This window comes from Lactuca saligna, chromosome 1, assembly GCF_052625555.1.
Source record: "Lactuca saligna cultivar CGN05327 chromosome 1, ASM5262555v1, whole genome shotgun sequence".
Lineage (NCBI taxonomy): Eukaryota > Viridiplantae > Streptophyta > Magnoliopsida > Asterales > Asteraceae > Lactuca > Lactuca saligna.
This window is the reverse complement of record NC_136417.1, coordinates 63,464,924-63,487,005: the sequence shown is the minus strand read 5'-3', so window position 1 is coordinate 63,487,005 and position 22,082 is coordinate 63,464,924. Positions and strand designations below refer to the sequence as shown.

Genomic DNA, 22,082 nt, shown 5'->3' with positions numbered 1-22,082 from the left:
CGGTTACTTTCGCGAGGCCCTGCGGTGCCAGAGTGATGGCAGTTAGAAGCTCCCAGATTAGAGTTCTGCTCATATAATTCCCAATATTCATCAGAATGGTCTGTAAGTTAAGCTACATTATTTGATTCAAGTGTAACTTTTAATTATAGTCATAGTCATTATTATGAACCTATAATTAAGATTTATCAGTAATTCCAAATCATTATACTGATTGATCTACTTACAGGGATGAGGTCTAGGCTGTATTTAGTGAGGTGTTTAAAGTGAGCTTTCCAAACAGTATACTTTGTATACCAAACAAACCCCACCTCCGATATGATCATACCTGGTTGTTCCTTACTTGATGGATCTTGATGTATGCACTAGGATTAGTGAGGAATCTAGACTATTATTTAAATAGTTGCTAGGGTTATGAAACTTGGCTAAGACTTAGTATTATACAGTTAGCTCTTTGAAAAGCGTGAAGGTGAAACGATGCCCTAAGTTTGAGTCACCTACTTTTATCAGGTGTGTGCATAGTTACTTTCAACTTACACATATATACGAGTATTCTAAATGGTTAAATATTGTGTGTGTTGTTTTTGATATGTTTAACCTACTTGTACAATATGATATAATTGCTACTTGATCTAATCGTATATTATACTAAATAATATGATTGGATAGTAAAGGATTGTGCGAAATAATAAATGAAAGGCTATGATACAGCCGTATAAGATAGTGGCTGTGATAGTTTAAGAGTTGTGCAAAATAATAAGCTGTGACTTGTCGTGCCTATCCGGAGTACTATTGTTCTGTCATGCCTACCCAAAGTATTATTGTACTCTTGTGCTATGTCCAAAGTATTATTATTATACTATCGTGCCTACCCATAGTACTATTGTACTACCGTACTATGTTCAAAGTATTATTATATTGCCGTGTCTAATCATTTTGGGAAATATAGAGGGCTAATGTCAAAGATCCTTTAGAAATGATATCTTGAGATCATCATGGGAATGGGGTAATTGAGATATTTAAATGCTGAAGATTTTATGATTAAAAGAATGTAACACCCCAAAAGGCATGATAATTTTTTTTTTATTTTTTATAAAATATTCACATAAAACCATAAGATAGTAACCCATTGTTCTAAAATTAAATCATAGAATTAGAGTGTACGATCATGCCTTGACTTCACACAATCAGCGATGATACCTAAAAAATATTTATAAACAATTAGGTAAGCACGAAGCTTAGTGAGTTCCCCCAAAATACCCTACACAACATTATATATATATATATATATATATATAAGTTCAAATAAAAACAATAAATAGTGTGAGAACGTAAAAACACTATGTTTATGTTATTATTCCGTAATGAATGTTGTATATGTATATTGTTGAAGTAATTATAATATGAAAATTAACATTTGATTATTCATATATTAATTAGAATGTTATTATTCTATTATAAATTCATATGTGTACATTTTTGTAGTAAATTTTAATTTAAGTTTTAACTTGTGACTATTCATTTATTCATTGCTGAATAATGACATAAAGCCGTGGATACAAATTCATTGCAAAATAATTACATAAAATAGTGTTTTTATGTTCTCACACTTTTTACTGTTTTTATTTGAACTATCCCATATATATATATATATATATATATATATATATATATATATATATATATATATATATATATATTTAATGAATGCATAATGGGCCTACAACACAATATTTGACCGCACTTGAGCCTGCAACATAAATCTGGACCGCTCTTGAACCTACAACATAAAGTTGGACCACTCCCAAGTTTGTTGGCCTACCGCGCAAAGCAATATCGTCTCAACACAACCACACTATCCTAAGCCTACAAAACGAAGTTGGACCGCTCCTAAGCCTACAACATATACCTGGACTGTTCCCTTGGGCCTACAATATCAACTGGACTACCCGGGTATCATGGCCTTCAGCACAAAGCAGGACCGCCTCAACCCATCCATACCATGTCGACTTATGTAACAAATAAACATAAACATATAACCAACAAGTACATGTAATCATACTGATATACCAATCTAACAATTCACAATAGAATAACAACATCCTATATACCAAGATACATAACACAACCTAGTGGGCTGACATTGGTGTATTCGGACCACGAGTACAATGAAGAAAAATCACCTCAAAGTTTCCAATATGGAGGTTTACAATTTCTTAATGGATAAAGTTTCCAAATTTACCCATCAAGACAATCCCATCAAGAAAGATCTAAACTTTATGCACTAAAATGACCAAAATTGCTAACACTACATCCGTGGCATAAAGAACAAGTACCAAGTCCAATAAGTCTCAACAGTGTTCCATATACCTCAAAAGGTGTTGGAGTTTCCTCAACTCCCAAAACACAAGCTTAAAGGGCCAAAAAGTGACAAAAATGGCCAATAACAAGATCTAAGAAATCAATGAGTAAGATAGAAGCTTTTTACTCACAATGGTCCGTAAATGAAGCAACCTTGTTGGATCTTTACTTGAATCCTTCTTTCATGCACTTTAAAAACACCTTGTTCTTCAAGATTTAACCTCCCAATGGAGAAATAAGCTCATAAAAGATGCCAAGTACAAAAAAAAGCAAGATGAGGCTAGGATTTTTCGAGGAATGATCTTAGGTGATGGAGGCTGGTCATGAGAGGGTTTCCCAAAAGTTTGAGCCCTTAAGTAGGGCTTAAAACAGAAGAATTGGGGTTTTGATCTACACCGATCCACATTTAGAAAGCTACGCCCTACATAAACTAAGTTACGCTATGCTTATCCCATTAGAAACACGATCCACATTCATAAAAACTACGCCTTGCGTAACTTTCTTGTGCCATGTGTAGGAAAAAACCACCAACATCCAATTCACCTTCAAGCAACTATAACTTCTCTGTTTCAACTCCATTTTAGGCGTTCTTTATATGAACATAAAGGTATTAACGATCCCCATACTACTATCTAGTTATCTTTGGCTTAACACATGTCGAACTAAAACCATAATCCATGCAAGAAGCCCGATACATAACTTTTTCCATATTACTCTTTTCTTCGAAACGTAATTCAAGGGCTTTAAACACTTAACCAAACATTGCCATCATCCGATAGGGTCTAAGGTTTATTCCGTTGTAGTCCAAGACCTTTACTCGATCCATTTACGACCCACTATCCTGATAAAAGAAACATCCAAACTAAATGTTACAAAAAATATAATATTGTGGGTTGAAAACCCTATGTGCTTACCAGGTTTCCCAACCCGACCCCCTCAGTTTATTTGAATCGCAAGTAATTAAATAAAGATACTTAGATAATGATGTATGTATCTGCTGAGAGATTCAAGGGGATGTAGATCATTAGTATATTGAGACATTGTTAGTCCCCGTTTATGCTTACGTTTCTTGTATCAATTATGACATCCACATTCTTAATAAATCAATGGAAACATTTCTCGGAAATACTTTTATGAGACCAAATTCCACATTAATAAATAAACTTTGTATTAAATAAGCATAAATAAAAGTTTTAAAATGACCGTAAAATTTGAGAATGTCAAAGTTTCCAAAATAATGAGGTTTTTCTTAAGATCTCTCTCTCAATATTAGTCATTGTTATAATCGATAAATATTATGCATTTTATTTTTGAGACATCCTGATAAAAAAGTTATTCAATCTCGTGGACGCGGCGGAGGGAGTGGAGGGGCTGCCGGATGCTTAGCCCCCTCCAATACAATTATTAGAATGTTAAATGTAGTAGAAGCCCATGAAGTACTTAAAAGTTCATATAATAATATAAAATATATGTATCAGTTAGCCCCCATTTAGCTTTAAGATTGTTAGACAATTAATTTAGAACCACATGTTTCATTTATTTATTTATTTATTTGTTTTGAAACAGTGTCTTGGTCGGTGGGTCCTAAAACTAGAAACACATGGACTACAAGCTAGAAAAGCCCAATTAATATTCATCTTTAATTTAATTGGTAGAATTGGCTTTTAATATTAAACCTAGCCACACAAACCCATAAATTACATATCCTTTTTCAATTAAACGACAACTTCGAATACAGAATACATTTTTTTGTTTTTGCTTCTGCCTCCTGTTACACCAATTAATCAGGTAATTTTTCTTTCTCATTACATTTAGTTTTTCTAGCAATTTGTAATTGATAATATTATCAATTTGTAAATGGGTAAATCGTAAGTAGATAACCAGACAAGTAGTTACATGATATGGTTTTGCTAATTTGGTCTATTACAATTATAAATTTATAGGATATATTATGAGCAGGAAAAGAACCATCGATTCTTTTTTCAAACGAATAGAAGATGTACGTGATCCACAATTGCATTCGGTTACTGATAATACCAAAGAAGATGATCATAATACACACCCACAACATGATGGAAATAGTAACATTGAAGAGTCCAATAATATTGAACCAGAAAAAAATGATATGTCAGCTTTAGGAGAGGTAAAATTAAATTTTTTAATTCGTGATCCAGGAGAACGACCTTCAATCTTAAGCTATCCAAGTAACCAACGTAATGAGATTAGACGATTATACATTAAACTTGGACCATACCAACTTTAAAAATCAAAGTATCCATTCAGTCCAAGTGGTCGTAGCGGGTCTATGCGTAGTTTTCAACAAGCTTGGTTCAAGAATTTTTGGTGGTTAGAATATTCTGAGAAAAAGGATGCAGCATTTTGTTTTCCTTGCTTTCTTTTTAATAAAAAACCTATTGGCAAAGCCGGGTCAGATACATTTACCGTATCGGGGTTTAATAGATGGAAAAAGGTAAATTGTGGCAAAGATTGTGCTTTCATCGTACATGAAGGTAAAACTCCAGCCTCAGCACATAATTTTTCTGTTAGATGTTATGAAGATTTAAAAAACCAGTTATGTCACATAGAGAATGTGATAGAGAAACAAACGACCCAACAAGTTATGGATAATAGACTACGCCTTAAAGTTTCTATTGAGGCCATTAAATGGCTCACGTTTCAAGGATGTGCTTTAAGAGGTCATGATGAACGACCTAACTCAAGAAATCAAGGGAATTTTCTTGAATTGATAAAGTTCCTTGCTTCTTATAACAAGACTGTTGCTGATGTTGTGCTAGAAAATGCTCCTCAAAATGCAAAATACACATCACCAGATACCCAAAAAGAAATCTTAAGTGTTTTAGCTACAAATGTACAAAAAACAATTCGTGATGAAATCGGGATGTCAAAGTTTTGTTTAATAGTTGACGAGTCTCAAGATGAATCTAAGAAAGAGCAAATGGCTATTGTTGTGAGATTTGTCGACCAAGATGGAAATGTTAAAGAAAGATTTTTGGACTTAATTCATGTTAAAGATACAACTTCATTGACCTTGAAAAATGAGATATTATGTTCTTTATCTTATCATAAACTTAGTGTTCAAGATATCCGAGGTCAAGGATATGATGGGGCTAGTAACATGCGTGGAGAATGGAATGGGTTGCAAGCGTTATTATTAAAGGAATGCCATATGCTTATTATATACATTGTTTTGCCCATCAACTGCAATTGGCTCTAGTTGCAGCGTCGAAAGATGTGTCTGAGGTACATAACTTCTTCAAGACTTTAAATTTTGTAGTTAATGTCATATCTTCTTCTTCCAAACGTAATGATCAACTGCAAGATGCTCAAATTGCTGAAATTTCTCATTTAACCGAGGTCGGAGAGCTTGAGAGTGGAAAATGTACAAATCAAATACGAACACTGCAAAGGCCTGGAGATACTAGGTGGAGTTCTCATTTCAAAGCAATATGCAGTTTGATAAGATTGTTTGGTCCATCTTGTGCAATATTGAATGACATTGCTTTAAAAGGTTCTACATCTTCTCAAAGAGATGATGTGGCATATGCACTTACACATGCATTATCATTCGATTTTGTCATTGTTATGCACATGATGAAAGAAATAATGGGGATAACTGACAAGCTTTGCCAAACCTTACAACAAAAATCTATAGATATTGTTAATGCTTTGGCCTTGGTATCTACAACAAAAATATTGATTCAAAAGTTGAGAGATGAAGGTTGGCAATCTCTATTGGATCAAGTGGTTTGTTTTTGTGAGAAAAATAACATTCCTGTCCCTAACATGAATGAAGCTTATAGATATATAATTCGCCAACGCCGTGAGAAAGACAATATAACCACAGAGCATCACTACCGAGTTGAACTATTCATTGCTGCTATTGATAGTCAGTTGCAAGAGATGAATTCCAGATTTAATGAGTCTGCAACAGAGCTTCTCCGTCTCAGTGTTATGCTAGATCCAAGAAAGTCCTTAAACGTTGAGGATATATGTAAATTGGCAACATCACATTACCCTATGGACTTTATGAAGCACGAAAGGAATTTGTTGAAACTTGAGTTAAAACATTATGAAATAGATGTGCAAAATCACCCACAACTGAAAAATTCTTCTACAATTTCTGAGTTGTGTAGAGGCCTACATGAAACAAGAAAGTCGAGTACTTATCCCTTGCTTGATAAGCTGATTCGTCTTATATTGACTCTCCCTGTTTCTACCGCGACATCTGAAAGAGCATTTTCGGCAATGAAACTTGTGAAAACACGACTCCGAAATACCATGAGTGATGATTTTCTTAAAAGTTGTTTGCTTGTTAACATTGAGAGAGAGATTGCTGATACATTTCCTACGGATGAGATTATAGATGATTTCTATTCCATGAAACAAAGACGAGCACAACTTAAAGTGTATATATATATATATATATATATATATATATATATATATATATATATTCTAATATTCTAAAATAATCCATATGTATATATGTTCTAACTAATTATTTTAATATTCGCAGGTTAATGGATGAATATAAGTCGATGCTTATAGTTAGTTGAATTGAAGATTGAGGTTAATGGAGACAAGTATTTAATTCTTTGTCATTTTTATTTCAAAATTTTAGACATATTAGTTTATTCGGATATAACATTATATTTTAATATATTATTATGATGTAAGGCTATCAGCCCCCCTTATTCTTAAATCCTGCCTCCGCGCTTGCTCGTGGTACCAAGGTTATTTCGACATCATTATATACTTAACCAAAGGTTCTAAAAAGCTTGTAATTTTCGAATTACAGTAATATTATGCTAATTTAGTTGTTCATTGTATGTTGTCATCAATATATATGATAAGTTCTTTTATGGGAGAATTTCATATATACCCTTAATAAACATTAAAATATCATATTTGTTCGATCTAATTTTAAAATATCGTATATACCCTCTATAAATTACAAAATATTATATTTATCCAAATAATTTTTAAATATTTTTATAATCATTTATCATAATTTAAAATCATTATAATTATAAAACAAATCTTGAATACCTATAATACCCTTACTTTTTTTTTTTTCTAGGATTACATGAATTAGAATATGAGAAATACAAATGGATCGATCGCAGCGGAGGACGATTCTTCCATTGCAGATGTGTTCTAGGTTTATGATGCAATTGGGTTTTTCCCTCTCAAACGTGACTTAGGTGGCTAGGTTTTAAGGACGATGAAGATTTAATTAGGGAATTATAAAATCAAATTCAGGTCTTGCCTTTAATAAGCTTGATGCGATACACATGGTAAGACACAACCATTTTTCTTAAACTCATCCAACATAAGAATTAATGATCACTCAAAATAATAACTGAAAAACAGGGAATTGCTTTTCCAAGCGAGGAGGAATGTCTACGAAAATTGATTGGAGGAATGTGTGAAAATTATCTATTAATGGGTTCTGTAAATGGGGAACATTGTTGCTGCAATTAAATTAGTCAAGAACATGGAGAAGAGAAAAACAGAAGTTAGAATGCAACAACTTAATTGGAATTTCAAGGATGCACCATCAATCCTTTTATACATACTTTAAGTACTATATATAATTTTTTCATTTAATCTTTATAAACTGAAGGCAAATATTGATTAAAAGAATAATTATGTTTCGTACATGTAGAAGAGTATAGGTTGAAAAATAATAATTTTGTTTCAATACTTTTTCTTAAACAATAAGGATAAAAAGTTGATTAAAAGTATAATTTGGGTAAATATGATATTTTGAATATTTAGGATGGATATAGATGATATTTTTAACTTAACCTTATAATAAGGGCATAATAGTCAATTGATTAAAACAATGATTTAAATGATTATAAAATGTTAAAAAATAAGACTTAGGCAAATATGATATTTTGAAATCTTATAAAGGATATATATATATATATATATATATATATATATATATATATATATATATATATATATATATATATATATATATATATATATATATATGATATTTAAAGATTAGGCCGGATAAATATAATATTTTGATGTTTATTAAGGGTATATATGAAATTCTCCCATTTTATATGATCATGTACCCTATTAATTATCAATTGTTTTCAGCACTCTATAAATTTGCTATCTATAAATCACATAAAAAACTACACCCTAATGTACCACATTTGTAAGTTCCAAATCTACACAACATACAAATAATGATAATGGAAAATAAGTTGTAACTAGAACACACATTGGGGGTTCATACCCCTGCAACTAATACGAGGACTTTATACCTCTAATTCCAGTATACATGGACTTTATACCACTCATACACATTCGACCAGACCACTACTTGGCTGGAGGTTCCATCCTAGCAATGCCTCAAAATGTCTAGATAATTTCAATTTATGATCATATTCTATTGGGGATTTCATACCCCTAGTCCATTATCAATGATTCGCATATCGCGTGACAATTAAATAAATTCTAAATTCTTCACATCAAATAGCTTTTAACATTTCAATAAATGAAGCATTCATAAACATTCAACAACTATGACATGTGGTAGGACTTGGGAAAACCACTATGTACTCACCTTGTTAGGTGGGTCACCCAACTATGAAAACTCCTTTTGCTCTTATGTTTGCCTTTTTCCTTATTCCTCCTATTTGACTCTTACAGCGTTCATGAACAATAATTCTGACAATTCAACACCATCCATAATACAATCCTATATATTATTGTCCATTTGACATGTGGTCCTTTTTATGACAATTCCATATCATTTCTTCATATTACCACATTGGTCGTATAGGTATTTAACATGGTATTTGGATGGGTGTTAGTTACTAATTTACTTCATGATATAGTTCATAACAACCATATGAAAAATTCCATAATTTGACTCTTTTGATATTTCAATCTAATCACAAGTATTTAACCAATTTCTAATAAACTTTCCATATTCAAGAATTTTACTCATGCTCTTAAGCATGAGTTGTACCTTACCCTTGGTATTGCATTAACCACTTGTACCATATTTGTGATTTACAATTAAACTAACCTTAACATGTGCATGTTCATGAATAACATGTTATCTAGTATCTATCCCCCATAAATGAAAATCAGATGTTACAAGCTGGATGTCCCAGTAGTGTTATTTAATTTATCTTTGTCGTTTAGAAACCTAACGAACAATGGATTTATTTTAATAGATAACTATCGAATATTATTATTATGTTGTTGTATTATAATTTATGAAGTATAAAAGAGTTGTGCTGTCGACTACCAACTATAATCCGAGAATTACACATGCAAATTTCATGCAAAGAAGGTACAACTCGACGAAACATCATGTGCATCTTAATTTATCTACTATAATTAATAATAAAAGTGTCGATGATAATGATGAGTTATTGTATAACTTTACTGGTTATCAACAACTTATTGGGAAATTAATATATTTGTCTTTTTCAATTCAAACATTAAGTCATTTCATGTAAGCTCCTAAAAATCTCGTTTGAGATTAGCTACTAGAGTTCTTAGATACTTAAAACTCTTAATGCAATATTCTTGCGTGTGGGTTGTAAATTAAGTTGCATATTTGTTCACTAAATCTCTTAATGCAATATTCTTGCTTGTGGGAGGATATAGAGAACTATATATAAGCTAGGAAATCTCAAATGTTGGTTAATCTTTAGTTATTTATTTTAATATTGCTGGTTTAATATTTTGTGTCAATGTTGCACTAAACAATTTTCATTGTTATACACAATTGGGCTTAAAAGATGTTGGACTTGGAGTTGGGCTTGGAGTTGCTATTGATGACTAAATAAGTGCTTAAGTAAACGTGGTTCTATACAAATTGTTTATACTTTTAAGTAACATGCTTCTTTATCTTTGTCAAGAGGTCCACCTATTTAATCCATCATTTCATCAAAGCATAATGTTATATAAAAACACAATCTTAACATTTTTGGATCACTAAATGTTACCTTTCCAATTGCATCCTTCTCGAACCAGAGTTCTACTCCATTTCAGAAATTCTACTACTTTGTAGCCTCATGTGATCATAAATGATATTGTATCACATGGCCACTTTTTGTTGTATCCCAATACACTATTCACCAAAACATAACAAAAGCAGCTATAATTTATATGGTTTCTTTACAAAAATATAATTTAATTAACCAATGTGGTTCCTTTTTTAATGATCTTCTTGTGGATAGTTTTAATTTTATTATTTAATTATTTTGTATTTCGACAAATTTATGATATCAATGTGCATGATTTATTCTAATTCTAAAATAGTTTTAAAAAGATTTTGTAGACAAATTACAAATGCAATGACGATGAAAGTATTTACATTTTTTTTTTCAAATATATATATTTGTTACATAGTTGCCAAATATGTGGTTACATATTTTAATATTGAATCTTATTCTTTTCTTTTCTTAGATAAATAGAATGCTATGAACATATGTGATGTCAAGTGTATTTATGTATACAAATCCAAATATAATTGATATCAATCTTGAATCTTGATGCATAAATGATACCTTATTGTGATTTTTTTGAAATTATGATGATTAGCCTAAGGTATTTGTTTGAATGAATTGGTACAAATACAATCACCCGATTAAACGAATCCAATCTTATTGCCATCAATGTTTTAAAACCCGGGTCGACCCGGCCGGTTCAACCGGTTGGACCGTGACCCGGGATAAAAGGCGGGTCAATTGAGACCGGTTTTTTGTAAAAATACGAACCGGATCGAATCGGCCGGGTTTCCCCTAAACCGCGGTTCGACCGCTTATGTTGAACCGGTTAAACCGGATTGACCCGTTTTAATAAACCTTGGATAGTTGGATACAAGTAGTGAGCGCCTAAACAACAAACCGTTTGCGGATTCTTCAATGTTTTTCAATGTTTAAACTTTGTAGACATCAAATTATTGGTTTTATATGTTTATGCATTATGCATGAAAGTAAAAATATATAGAAATAGAAAAAGATCATAAACCGGGTTGACCGGCGGTTCAACCGGTTGAACCGTGAACCGGTCATCACACCGGGTCAACTAAAAACCCGGGTTTTAAAACATTGATTGCCATTTTTAAAATACAGGTTTGAATAATTTACAATCTTGTAAATAATTCCTTTTTTTTTTTTCGATCCATCAAATAGGGTTCTTAAAACACTTCTATTTGGAAACAACACAAATCTTCAAAAACCAAAATTGACATTATAAATCATGTGATCATGTCTCATAAAGATCTTGACAGTGGATCATTCTGTGAGGTAATGCCAAATGACAAAAGTGCCCCTGCCTCCCCTATCCACCATCGTTTTAGGGTCACAAAACAGTACATACAATACATACATACACCTTAAGAACCAAATTATCTTGCATTTGATTATTGGAAAGTAACATTGTAACAACAACATGAATGATCTCTAAGTTAAAGTAAACCAACATAAATCAAGAATCCAAGAAACATGGATACCCCCAAATAGAACCAAAAGAAAGATTAAAACTTTACCATTTGTACCCCTCAAGATTATGTGTTTATAGCATCTCTAGCACATCTTGTGATGATTTCACAGCCTCTATTATAAGGGTTAGCGACCCCTTTGCCCTTACAATTGTAGTACGAAGCTCCAGGTGTACCACAAGGTACAAGATCCCTCTTTAAAGTCTCATAGCTTATGTACTTTTTCTCCATTAACAAGATCCTCCTACTGATCTCAGATTCCATCATTTCATCTTCTGAACACCCGCCAATCGTCCCACTACAAACCCGTTTCACCATTGGATCGAATTCATTGTTTGTTAGAAAATTAGGGTTTAAACTTGAAACCCCGGATGAAATCTGGAAGTGGCAATGTAAGAAGATGAAGAGGAAGAGTAGAAGGGGGGACTTCATTTGAGGGTTTTGAGATGATTTTTGCAATTTGGGGTTTTTAGAGTGAAAATCTAAGGAGGATTTTGATCACAATTAATGAAAGAGTATGAATGTCGTAGTCTCTCACCTACCAGGAAGAAAAGACCACCCAGTAGTGGGTCCCTTGTAAAATCAACTTCTACTTTATTTTAAGTAAAGCATTTGTTTATACATGAAAGTTTGGGAACAAGGTAACGTTTTTTTTTTTCTTATTTGAAAATTAGTTATTTTGTTTGGAAAAGACATTTCAGATTAATTGCAACCGGAGTTGGTTAAATTTGAAGTAAAAGTATAAGAATCATGTATATTCTAGAATGGCAATGAAGGGGTGAGTATTTGGGCCGATCTTTTTCGGAAAATATTGTGTCCTATTGATTAGATAGGAAGAGACTTACCGAGTCCAAGCTCAGGGTTTTTTGATTTTTGGACCAATTTGAACTGATACAACTTTACATGCATACGGTATAACTTGTTAAAATGCGTTTTTGGGTTTGATACGATTCATTAAAACGAATATGTCGTTGGGTTTGATATGTTACAATTCGTTAAACTGAATACTTTTTTAGGTTTGATACGGCACAACTTGTAAAAATGAACATGTTCTCATTTCTTGTGCTCTTTGGACCGGTCAAATTTTGATTGTTTATATTTTATATCATTTGTTTGAAGGATTGTAACTGATTGAATATAACCACAAAAAACAATAAAATTATAGTCTAAACTCTTTTACAAATTCTAAATTACATGTGGGAAAAAACCACATGTCAATTCAACTTAAAACAAATTAGAATTTTACAAAATACAAAAAAGTTTAAATTTTTTGCTGAATAGCTAAAATATTTTTGTTTTGATATCTCGTCTTAGAAGAATTGTAACTCATCGAATATAACACCAAAACAATAAATTTATAGTTTAAAATCATCTACAAACTTTAAATTATACGTTAGATAAAACCGTATGTTAATCCGACTTAAAACGAATGAGATGTAATTGTTTAAAGAATTTCACATAATACAAAAATTTAAATTTCTTGCTGAAAAGCAGAAATATTTCAGCTTTGATATCTCATCTTTGAATGATTGTAAATTGTTGAATATAACATCAAAAACAACAAAATTATAGTCTAAAAGTATCTACAAACTCTAAATTACGCGTTAAAAAATATTGCATGTCAATCCGACTTAAAACAAATGAGATATGCTTGTTTAAAGAATTTCACAGAATATATATATATATATATATATATATATATATATATATATATATATATATATATATATATATTAAATAAGTTGGTCCAAAACCTGATTTTACCCTGAACCGGCCGGACCGGACCGGTTTTGCTCAAATCCTAGATTCGAGAACTGGTCGGGGGTAAAAAAAAAACGGTCCAATCCGGTCCGGTCCACATGTCCAAATGCTCACCCTTACCGGAATGTACGAAGTTTCAGAGTAATATTCTGGACTGGAGAAAAAAAAAAGTCTAAATGATGAGTTCAGAGTTCTTATTCATTTGTTTACTTCTTTATGCATTCTAAATTTGTTTAGAGTTCCAAATCTTCATTTATATAATTGAGTACAGGTTCATGTAATAAGTATTTCAGAATACTTGTTTGTAGTGGAGGACTATAATAGCAAATAGACCACTCTATGCATTATATTACTTCAGATCACACATGTTTTGTTGTCAATTTTACCAATGATATCAACGTTGGTGGGTTGATTAACTAGGTGGATTCCAAGTCCAACTTAAATACTAATCATATATGTCTGTCTTTTAAATGTCTCAGATTAAACATAGTTATGCAGAATATGTATGTCTTTTAAATGTCTCAGATTAAACATAGTTATGCAGAATATTGACGACATAATATCATATACTTTGTATGTATGCGTCCTAAAACAATACAATTTTGTGTTATTAATCATTATGTGGAAAGTTGTGTAGATCAATATATATGGGAAAACTATTATGGTGATAATTAGTAGTCTGATTTCGGGAGTAACAAAGTATGTAACTCATTACCTATGATGTTGGCTTATCGGGTGTCTGTACAAGTGGGGAATGTTAGGTATAAAGGTAAAGAAGTTGCTTACATTGTTCCTGCTTTATGATGATGATGAATTAGAAAACTAACAGTAAAAATTAAAGATGTTGGTTATGATATAAACGTACTTGCACACTACAAACTTGTTGAAGAGTTCAAGTTTTTAACATGTTATGATGATACATAATTCGATGACGAAGAAATTGAGCCCTGGTGACCCCGTAACGTTAATTCTTCATTTTATTTTTCCGAATCTAAAGAAACTCAAACAACTCACTTGGGAATAATTTTACAATTTTTGGTATGGTTTTCTTGCTCGTTTTTGTATTCTGTTTGATTTGATTTGTTCGTTTTCATCGATTTTGAGGGTTTCGTTTTGTTTGGTGGTTTTGGTGATTATTGTTGGAGTTTTGCTTTGCTGCTATCTGGTTTCATTTTCTATGTGTTGGTTTTGGTTTACTGTATCTGGCAATATGATACAAGATGATTCTCTTTAGTCAATTAGTACACAACTCGATGGAAAGAACTATTCCTACTAGAGTTATGTTATGACTAATTTCTTGCGAGGGAAGAATATGTGGGGTATTGTGAAAGGTAACAAGGGCAAACCAACAAATAACAAGGATGCGAAGTATGCAACCTTACTGGATTCATGGGATACCAATAACTCCAAGATCATTACTTGGATTATTAATTTTGTTATCCAGTCTATTGGTACTCAGTTGGCTCAACAATCATATTAAAGTGATATTTCTAATTAACATATGATACTAATGAGTCACATTAACAACAACTTGATACGGTTGACTATTTATTAAAAATTGATTTTAATAAATATTTAATAAACGCTTATAATTAATTGGAAATTACTTATTTCATGAAAAGCAAATAACATTATATATATATATATATATATATATATATATATATATATATATATATATATATATATATATATAAACATGATTTATTAAGTCATGTACAACGTTTTGGACTATAAAGACTTTTTTTTTGTCTTTTACAAAATAGTTAATGTTTATATTTTATAAAAGAGTTTATAAAATTCACAAACTTTCTATTTTTTTAGACAAAATTGCAAAAATGGTCCCTTTAGTATGCATTTTTTTGGGGTTTTATTCCAAACCTCCAATTTTTTTGGCTTCGTGGTCATTTTGAGCCAGCTTCATTGCGTTTTTAGTCCATCTGAATAGTGAAATGACTGTAATACCCTTGGGTTATTTAATTTTCATTTTTTTTTAAAATCTAAATACTTATTTATTTATTTAACTAATTAAAAAAAAATAAAATTATCTCTCTCTCTCTCTCTCTCTCTCTCCTTTTAATTTGTTTTTTCATTCTGAATCAGAACCCTAAAACAATTTATTTTAATCAATCGCCTCCAATGATTCATCTGTCGAGAAAGGAAATAGGAGAACTAGGGTAGCTTATGCTACCGACGACATGAAAAGGGACCTCCGGTCTTTGGTTTTCATCTGATCGAGAAGGATAATCACGAACGAGGCAGTGATAGGGAAGGCTCGGTGGTGGAAGACCCGTTAAGAAGAAGAGCACCTCCAGTGCCTTATTGGTTTGTAGTTGGGGAGTAACGAAAGCAACTATGGCTGCTTAAGCAACTCCTGCGCTTCTTCTGTCTCGGAAGGAAGGTGCGAAGGTGGGAAATCAAAAGCGGGTTGCCGCCTCCGATGTTTTCTCTGGGGGAACACCCACTTCGGTGGTGGGTTTAAGCCAGGTAACGAAGAAGAAATGGACGATGAAAGGCAGCAGCGATCACAACAATCTTCAGGTGGGGGGGGGGGGAGTTCATGAGATTCAATTTTGCTCCATATAAAGATCTTCAAAGAAAGAGAAAAAAAAATCACTGGAAGTAGTTGCAGGTTTTAGAGTGGAATCCACAATCTGGGGCCTGAACACACCATTTAACTGAAGCCATGTTCTTATCACATCACCATTGAAGATTGGTTTGGACTTGACTTTTCTTCAGCTGCGCATTAAATCCTGATCTGAAGAATTTTTGGGTTTTTCAGTGACTACTCCAGCAAATGATTTGAGAGGAAAAACAGAAGAGTGTACTTGCATCGGATTTGAGTATATTCAGAAGCAAAAGGACGTTGATGTTTCGTTAGCGGTTTCATCTGATACAGAGCCACCGTTCTCCTTGTATGTTTCCCCAAGGTTGTTTTAGTGAACAACCACAAAACGACAGTGGGTTTGGGTAGCTCAACTCTAGGATGTGATGGAACTGGAGGTTCTCCAGGGTTGTGTGAACGGGATCTTGATGCCAAATCCATAATTGGGAAGATTGAAAATTGAGATAGAGAGAGAGAGAGAGAGAGAGGTGGGTGTCTCTAAACATCATTCTTCATCAACTTCCAAGCCTCCCAAGAGGATCCAAAGAACTACAAAGGTTGTAATTTATTTATCTTCTTCTTTGGTCGTGTTTAAATCTTTCTACAATTTGCAAGAGGATCCTTGGTGGGTATAACTTGGTTTTTGATTCAACAATTGGTATCAAGACCCACCTTGCAAGTTTGGTTAGATTTTTTGATTTTTGGAAATCTTAGTTTTTGGAGAATATGGATAACTTGGTTTTGTATAAAAACAAGTTCATACATATTTTCTATGACAACATTATAATTGTTATTATTTTTATGTGAAAAAAGTTTCATGCATCTTTTATCATTTAAAGAAAGGTTGTTTCATGTGTATGTAGATATGTATGATGTGCATAAACTAGCTAAAACCATTGTGTTTGTTGTGTTTCTTGTTTTTGTTATTAAAATGGTTGTAATAATTTATTTATTCATATGGTATGTAATAAATTAAATAGGTTTGTTTTCTTGGTTTATTTTTGTAAATAATCGATTAATTGTTAGAAATAATTTATTTGTACACAAATGTAACAAGAAATAAAGTTGGAGCCATTTTTTGAAGACAAGAAGACAATTTTCGAGGATTTGAGGTGTGTAGGGACAAAGACAACCTTTTCAGCAATTTGTTGTAAAAGAGGTTGTTGTTGACAACTTCCCTTGGAGTTGTTGGACCTAATGCAACTTTTTTGGAAAAGTGTTGTATATTGTTGTAATGTTGTTTTAACGAAGTTTTTCCAATCTTTTGCAAGCAAGGGGTGTTTTTTCAAGTGAGAGATTCTTCAACAATATCACAAGAAGATTTTTTTGGTCCCTTAATATGTCCCTTTAGGAATGGACTTGATATTTTTTTGTGTTGGCTCACAAAAAAATGATATTAATTGGTTATGTTTATGCACATTTATTTTTATGCATATTTGTGTTGTTTATTTTATGCAATTATTATGTGTGGTTGATAAATTAGTTTTTCACATGCTAAAATATTTTTGGACAAGATAAACATAACACGGAGTTTGGTTTTTAAAATTTATAATGTGGATGTAAGATGTAACAAGTTATAGTTTTAAAATAAAATCCGCTTTTATAAAAACGTTAATAACATCAAATTTTGAAATACTCACATATAAGTTTTAAAATGGTGATTTCTATAACTTATACAAACTCCAAATATATAAGTAATAAAATGAAGTTTTATTAAAGATATAAAAGGTTCAAATTCAATCAAACTTAATACCGAGTATTAAAATTGAATCGCATATAAAAACTAAATTTTTATATAGAACTTTAAAAAGTGATTTTAAAAAAAAAAATGGTATGCGTGTAATACCCATGATATCATATGTTTTTAAAACTAGAATTATAAAACATATAAAAGACCCTTTTGCAAACCTCAAATCTATGCAATCCATTTTGAAGAGCGTACACACATCTCTTGTATGCACTAGTAGGATAAAGGATACCTAACCGCTTAGTGTTATCTTTTGATGGTCAAGGTGTCTTCGCGATTTCTATAACCAAGTTATAGGTTGATTACACTTGTTTTTCAAATTTGATGATTTGATCGGATGTCTTTTGTGATAAAGGATACCCAAGTAAGAGAGTTCTGATGCATAGATGGGATCAAACATGTCTAATTAAATTTTTTATTAGTGATCTCATAAATCTAGGAATTATATAGTAAGATATATCTGATAGTCGATATCTACCTGGGTTGAATTCAAGTGGATGGGATAAAGGATATCTAACTGTTTATTTGTTTTGCAACTTGGATCATAGACATTGATAATCAGTGTTTTTGGAAACTAAAAGAGTATTGATACTGGCATATTTATACACATTTTTAGGCAATATCTTAATACATTTTAAGTAATATTTTGGTTAATTGCAAATATATGTGATACTTATTGAATTAAATTATATTTTGCATCCAAATAGGACATTCTTGAAGAATAAGGACCAGAAGTGACAAACATTCGAACTTTGGAGAATTGGAGCTTAAAAGAAGATGATTTCAAAAAAAAAAAACCAAGCTCACGATGTGAGACATTAATTCTCACGACGTGAGGAGGGAACTTCTAAAAGATTAGTACGTGGAAGCGAGAATCCTTGCACGATACGGATAAATACCGAGCTCACGACATGATGTGTCAAAGCTCACGACGGGACCACAATTTTCTGAAAACTATAATTAGTCCTTACATTTATCGATTTAGAGAGCTTTTAGGAGGAAGGATATTTTGAGATACTTGAATTTGGAGGTCAGAAACCTACGAAAAACATCTTTGGAAGGAGATGTCACTTGAAGATTATGAATTTGAAGATTAAATCATTACACTCGGTTGCATTATTTAATCTTGTCAATTTCTTATGAATTCGTGTGTTTGATTTCATTTATGAGTAGCTAAATTAGTTTAGCTAAATGAAACCTTAGAACTATCATTTAGTTTACTATTTATTGGATTTTATAAAGTTGGATTTATGCTTGTGTTTGATTATCCTTACCTAGCATGTTAAAGTTCCTAACTTTGTTGCTTAAATTCATGTTTAGTGTATCTTAGTGACCATTAAATTACATGAACTTGTTTACCTAGTAGTTTAGTGACTATTAAATTGCTAGAGCTAGAAGTGACGACATCTAGATCAAGTAATAAAAGTAACAAACTTAGCTGTGTTAGAGAACACAATTGTGACCATAATTGTGTTTGCGTAATTGCTTAGATAATTGTTACATAGCTCAATTATAATTAATAACTAATTATGTGTTTGCTTGTGTATGACCATACATAGTAATACATGAACTAGTGAAAATATTAGTATGTTGGACCAAGATTGATAATTACATAATAATTGGTAACCAACTTTATTAATCCATAAATAGTAGCTAACCATAGGAAAAAGGTGGATTCGAAACTAAACGAAAGTGTTTTTAATATATTTAGTAAAAAATATTTTTAATGGAGTGATTAAGTTTTTCTGAACTTGCAAAATCAGATAAACCCCCTTTTTAATTATTTCTTGCTTTTAAATTAACTTTTAGCAGTTATGTTAGTATATTAAATTCGTTCCCTAAGTTCGATACCTGATTGTTCGTGCTATACTATTTGCAATTAGGTCCCTTGCCTTAGACGTAATAGTTAGTTAAATAGTTGGTTAAAACTAGTAGGTATAATATTAAGCATCAGATATTAATTATTAAAGAGTTTAAATATTGAAAATACTAAATGAATTTCATTAAACTTCTGTAGTTAGATAATCCATTCTATTTACCATGAATTGCCATTTTTTCTTTAATGACTTAATAAAACAATAACATTCACTAGACACAACTTCAATAAATAGATTCATGTCTTAAGAGACAATCTTGTGAGAGATATGAAATTGTATACACTTAAAGGTCCTAGTCCGAAACTATTTGATTTGAGAAATAAGCCTAAACATTATACCTAGTAAAGTCATCAATGCAATTGTAACCTCCCATTTTCACAACCAAATTTTTTTCATTTTTATTAAGGTAAAACTTCCCAATTTATAAATCCGTTATTATGAAAACTGTTTATTCTAAATTATATTTATTAAAAACCAGAGTAACATAGAAAATGTTAAATCCTCAATGTTGTTGTTGAGTGTGTACAGTCTCGCCTTTGCCTTCCCATAGCTACCGTTGATATCTGATACAATAAACAATTGAGTAAGCACAAAGCCTAGTGAGTTTCCCCCAAAATAACTCATACGATAAACATATAAGCATCCATAACTGCCGCTCTTCGAGCCTTCGGCATAACTGGACCGCCTCGCATGCCTTCAGTTTATCCGGGCTGGAATACTAGGTTTTGTTGGCCTACCGCCTCAACCCAACCGCTCCTCCCGAGCCTCCGTGCCTACTGCTTATAGCTGGCTCGCACCGGGAATCTTGGCGTACAACACAAAGCATGGTCGCCTCAACCCAAACCAAACACAACATGTCGACATATAAACAATCAGGATCAAGTAGGCACATAATACAAGAAAACAACAATCATACAACTCACTACCACCTACTAGTCCTCTCACAGCATACAATCTTGCTACCATCTAACCTCCATAGAATTCGTAACCATAAGTAACCTAATGTGAGATAACCACCCGAATAGATGATCCTACTCTAAAGCCACAACCAAACAAGGAACAGGCAAGAAGGCCTAGACCAAGAGTTCTCAGGCTATCCTACATGACCACAAGCAGTCCCTAAGGGCACTCCATAGATGATAACCATCAAGCACATATAACATATATTTCTACAGATTATTATAACAAAACAACATACTCAATACTAGGAGACAGATCTAACAGATCACTACAACATAGCAACATACTCGATATCAGAACACAGATCTAACAGATCACTACATCATAGCAACATACTCAATACCAGAACATATATCTAACATATCACTACAACATAGCAACATACTCAATACTAGAACACAAATCTAACAGATCACTACAACATATCAGCATACTAAATATCAACAATCCAATGAATGCATGGTTGTATATACTCAGAGGTGAGATAGTCACTCGGACAGCTGATCCTACTCTAGAAACACAACCAAACAAGGAACATGTAAGAGATCTTGGATCAAGAGTCCTCAGTCTATCCAACATGACTATATACAGGCCTTAAGGTACCCCTCTACTAACAGATCACAAAAACTAGTGGAACGGAATTGGTGCTTTCGACCGACGAGTTGTTGGATCTATATGCCCAAGAATCATTATGGAGTGATATTGCTAATAATATATGATCCTATAAGGTCACACCTTTATCAAGTTGACACATTTTGTATATTTATTATTGATATGATTATTAATAAATAGAGTAAATTACTGAAATTGTCCCTGTGGTTTGGTCAAAATTGCACGTTTGGTCCCTAACTTTTTTTTTTGCAATCGGATCGTCCCCGTGGTTTGATTTTGTTGCGTTTTTCGTCCCTATGGTTTGGTAAAAATTGCATGTTTGGTCCCTAACTTTATGTATGTAAGGGACGAAAAATGCAACAAAATCAAACCACAGGGACGAAAAAACGCAACAAAATCAAACCACAGGGACAATCCGAATGCAAAAAAAAAAAGTTAGGGACCAAACGTGCAATTTTGACCAAACCACGGGGACGATTTTAGTAAGTTACTCTAATAAATAATATTGATTCTTGTATTTTAATTAGGGAATAATTATTGTTTTGTGAAAATAATAATTATAAGAGAGTATTACTAGTTATTATTTCATATGGTATGAATTAATACGCCATGCACAACATTTTGGACTTGTTGGATTTTTTGTCTTTTACC

At 32.1% G+C, this 22,082-nt stretch overlaps 2 protein-coding genes across 2 annotated transcripts; one reads left to right on the top strand and one right to left on the bottom strand.

Annotated features, from left to right (window-relative positions):
• Window positions 1-4,215: 4,215 nt before the first annotated feature.
• Window positions 4,216-6,935, top strand: LOC145007300 (uncharacterized). The gene is made up of 5 exons (XM_078966263.1): window positions 4,216-4,226; window positions 4,318-4,501; window positions 4,931-5,489; window positions 5,594-6,785; window positions 6,896-6,935. Exons 1-5 carry the CDS (start codon window positions 4,216-4,218, stop codon window positions 6,933-6,935), a joined length of 1,986 nt encoding a protein of 661 aa, XP_078822389.1.
• A 4,664-nt stretch (window positions 6,936-11,599) lies between these two features.
• On the bottom strand, window positions 11,600-12,393 carry LOC145038106 (protein RALF-like 24). Its single transcript, XM_078986694.1, has one exon. The coding sequence runs from the start codon at window positions 12,299-12,301 to the stop codon at window positions 11,936-11,938; it is 366 nt and encodes a 121-aa protein (XP_078842820.1). The 5' UTR covers window positions 12,302-12,393; the 3' UTR covers window positions 11,600-11,935.
• Between the last annotated feature and the right edge of the window lie 9,689 nt (window positions 12,394-22,082).

Excerpts from the sequence above, each read along its gene's own strand:
- LOC145038106 (XM_078986694.1), bottom strand. The coding sequence starts at position 12,301 with ATGAAGTCCCCCCTTCTACTCTTCCTCTTCATCTTCTTACATTGCCAC.
- LOC145007300 (XM_078966263.1), top strand. Across the intron at positions 5,490-5,593 it reads TCAAGGATATGATGGGGCTA|TTGCAGCGTCGAAAGATGTG; the intron begins GTAACATGCGTG and ends AATTGGCTCTAG. Across the intron at positions 6,786-6,895 it reads AGACGAGCACAACTTAAAGT|GTTAATGGATGAATATAAGT; the intron begins GTATATATATAT and ends TAATATTCGCAG.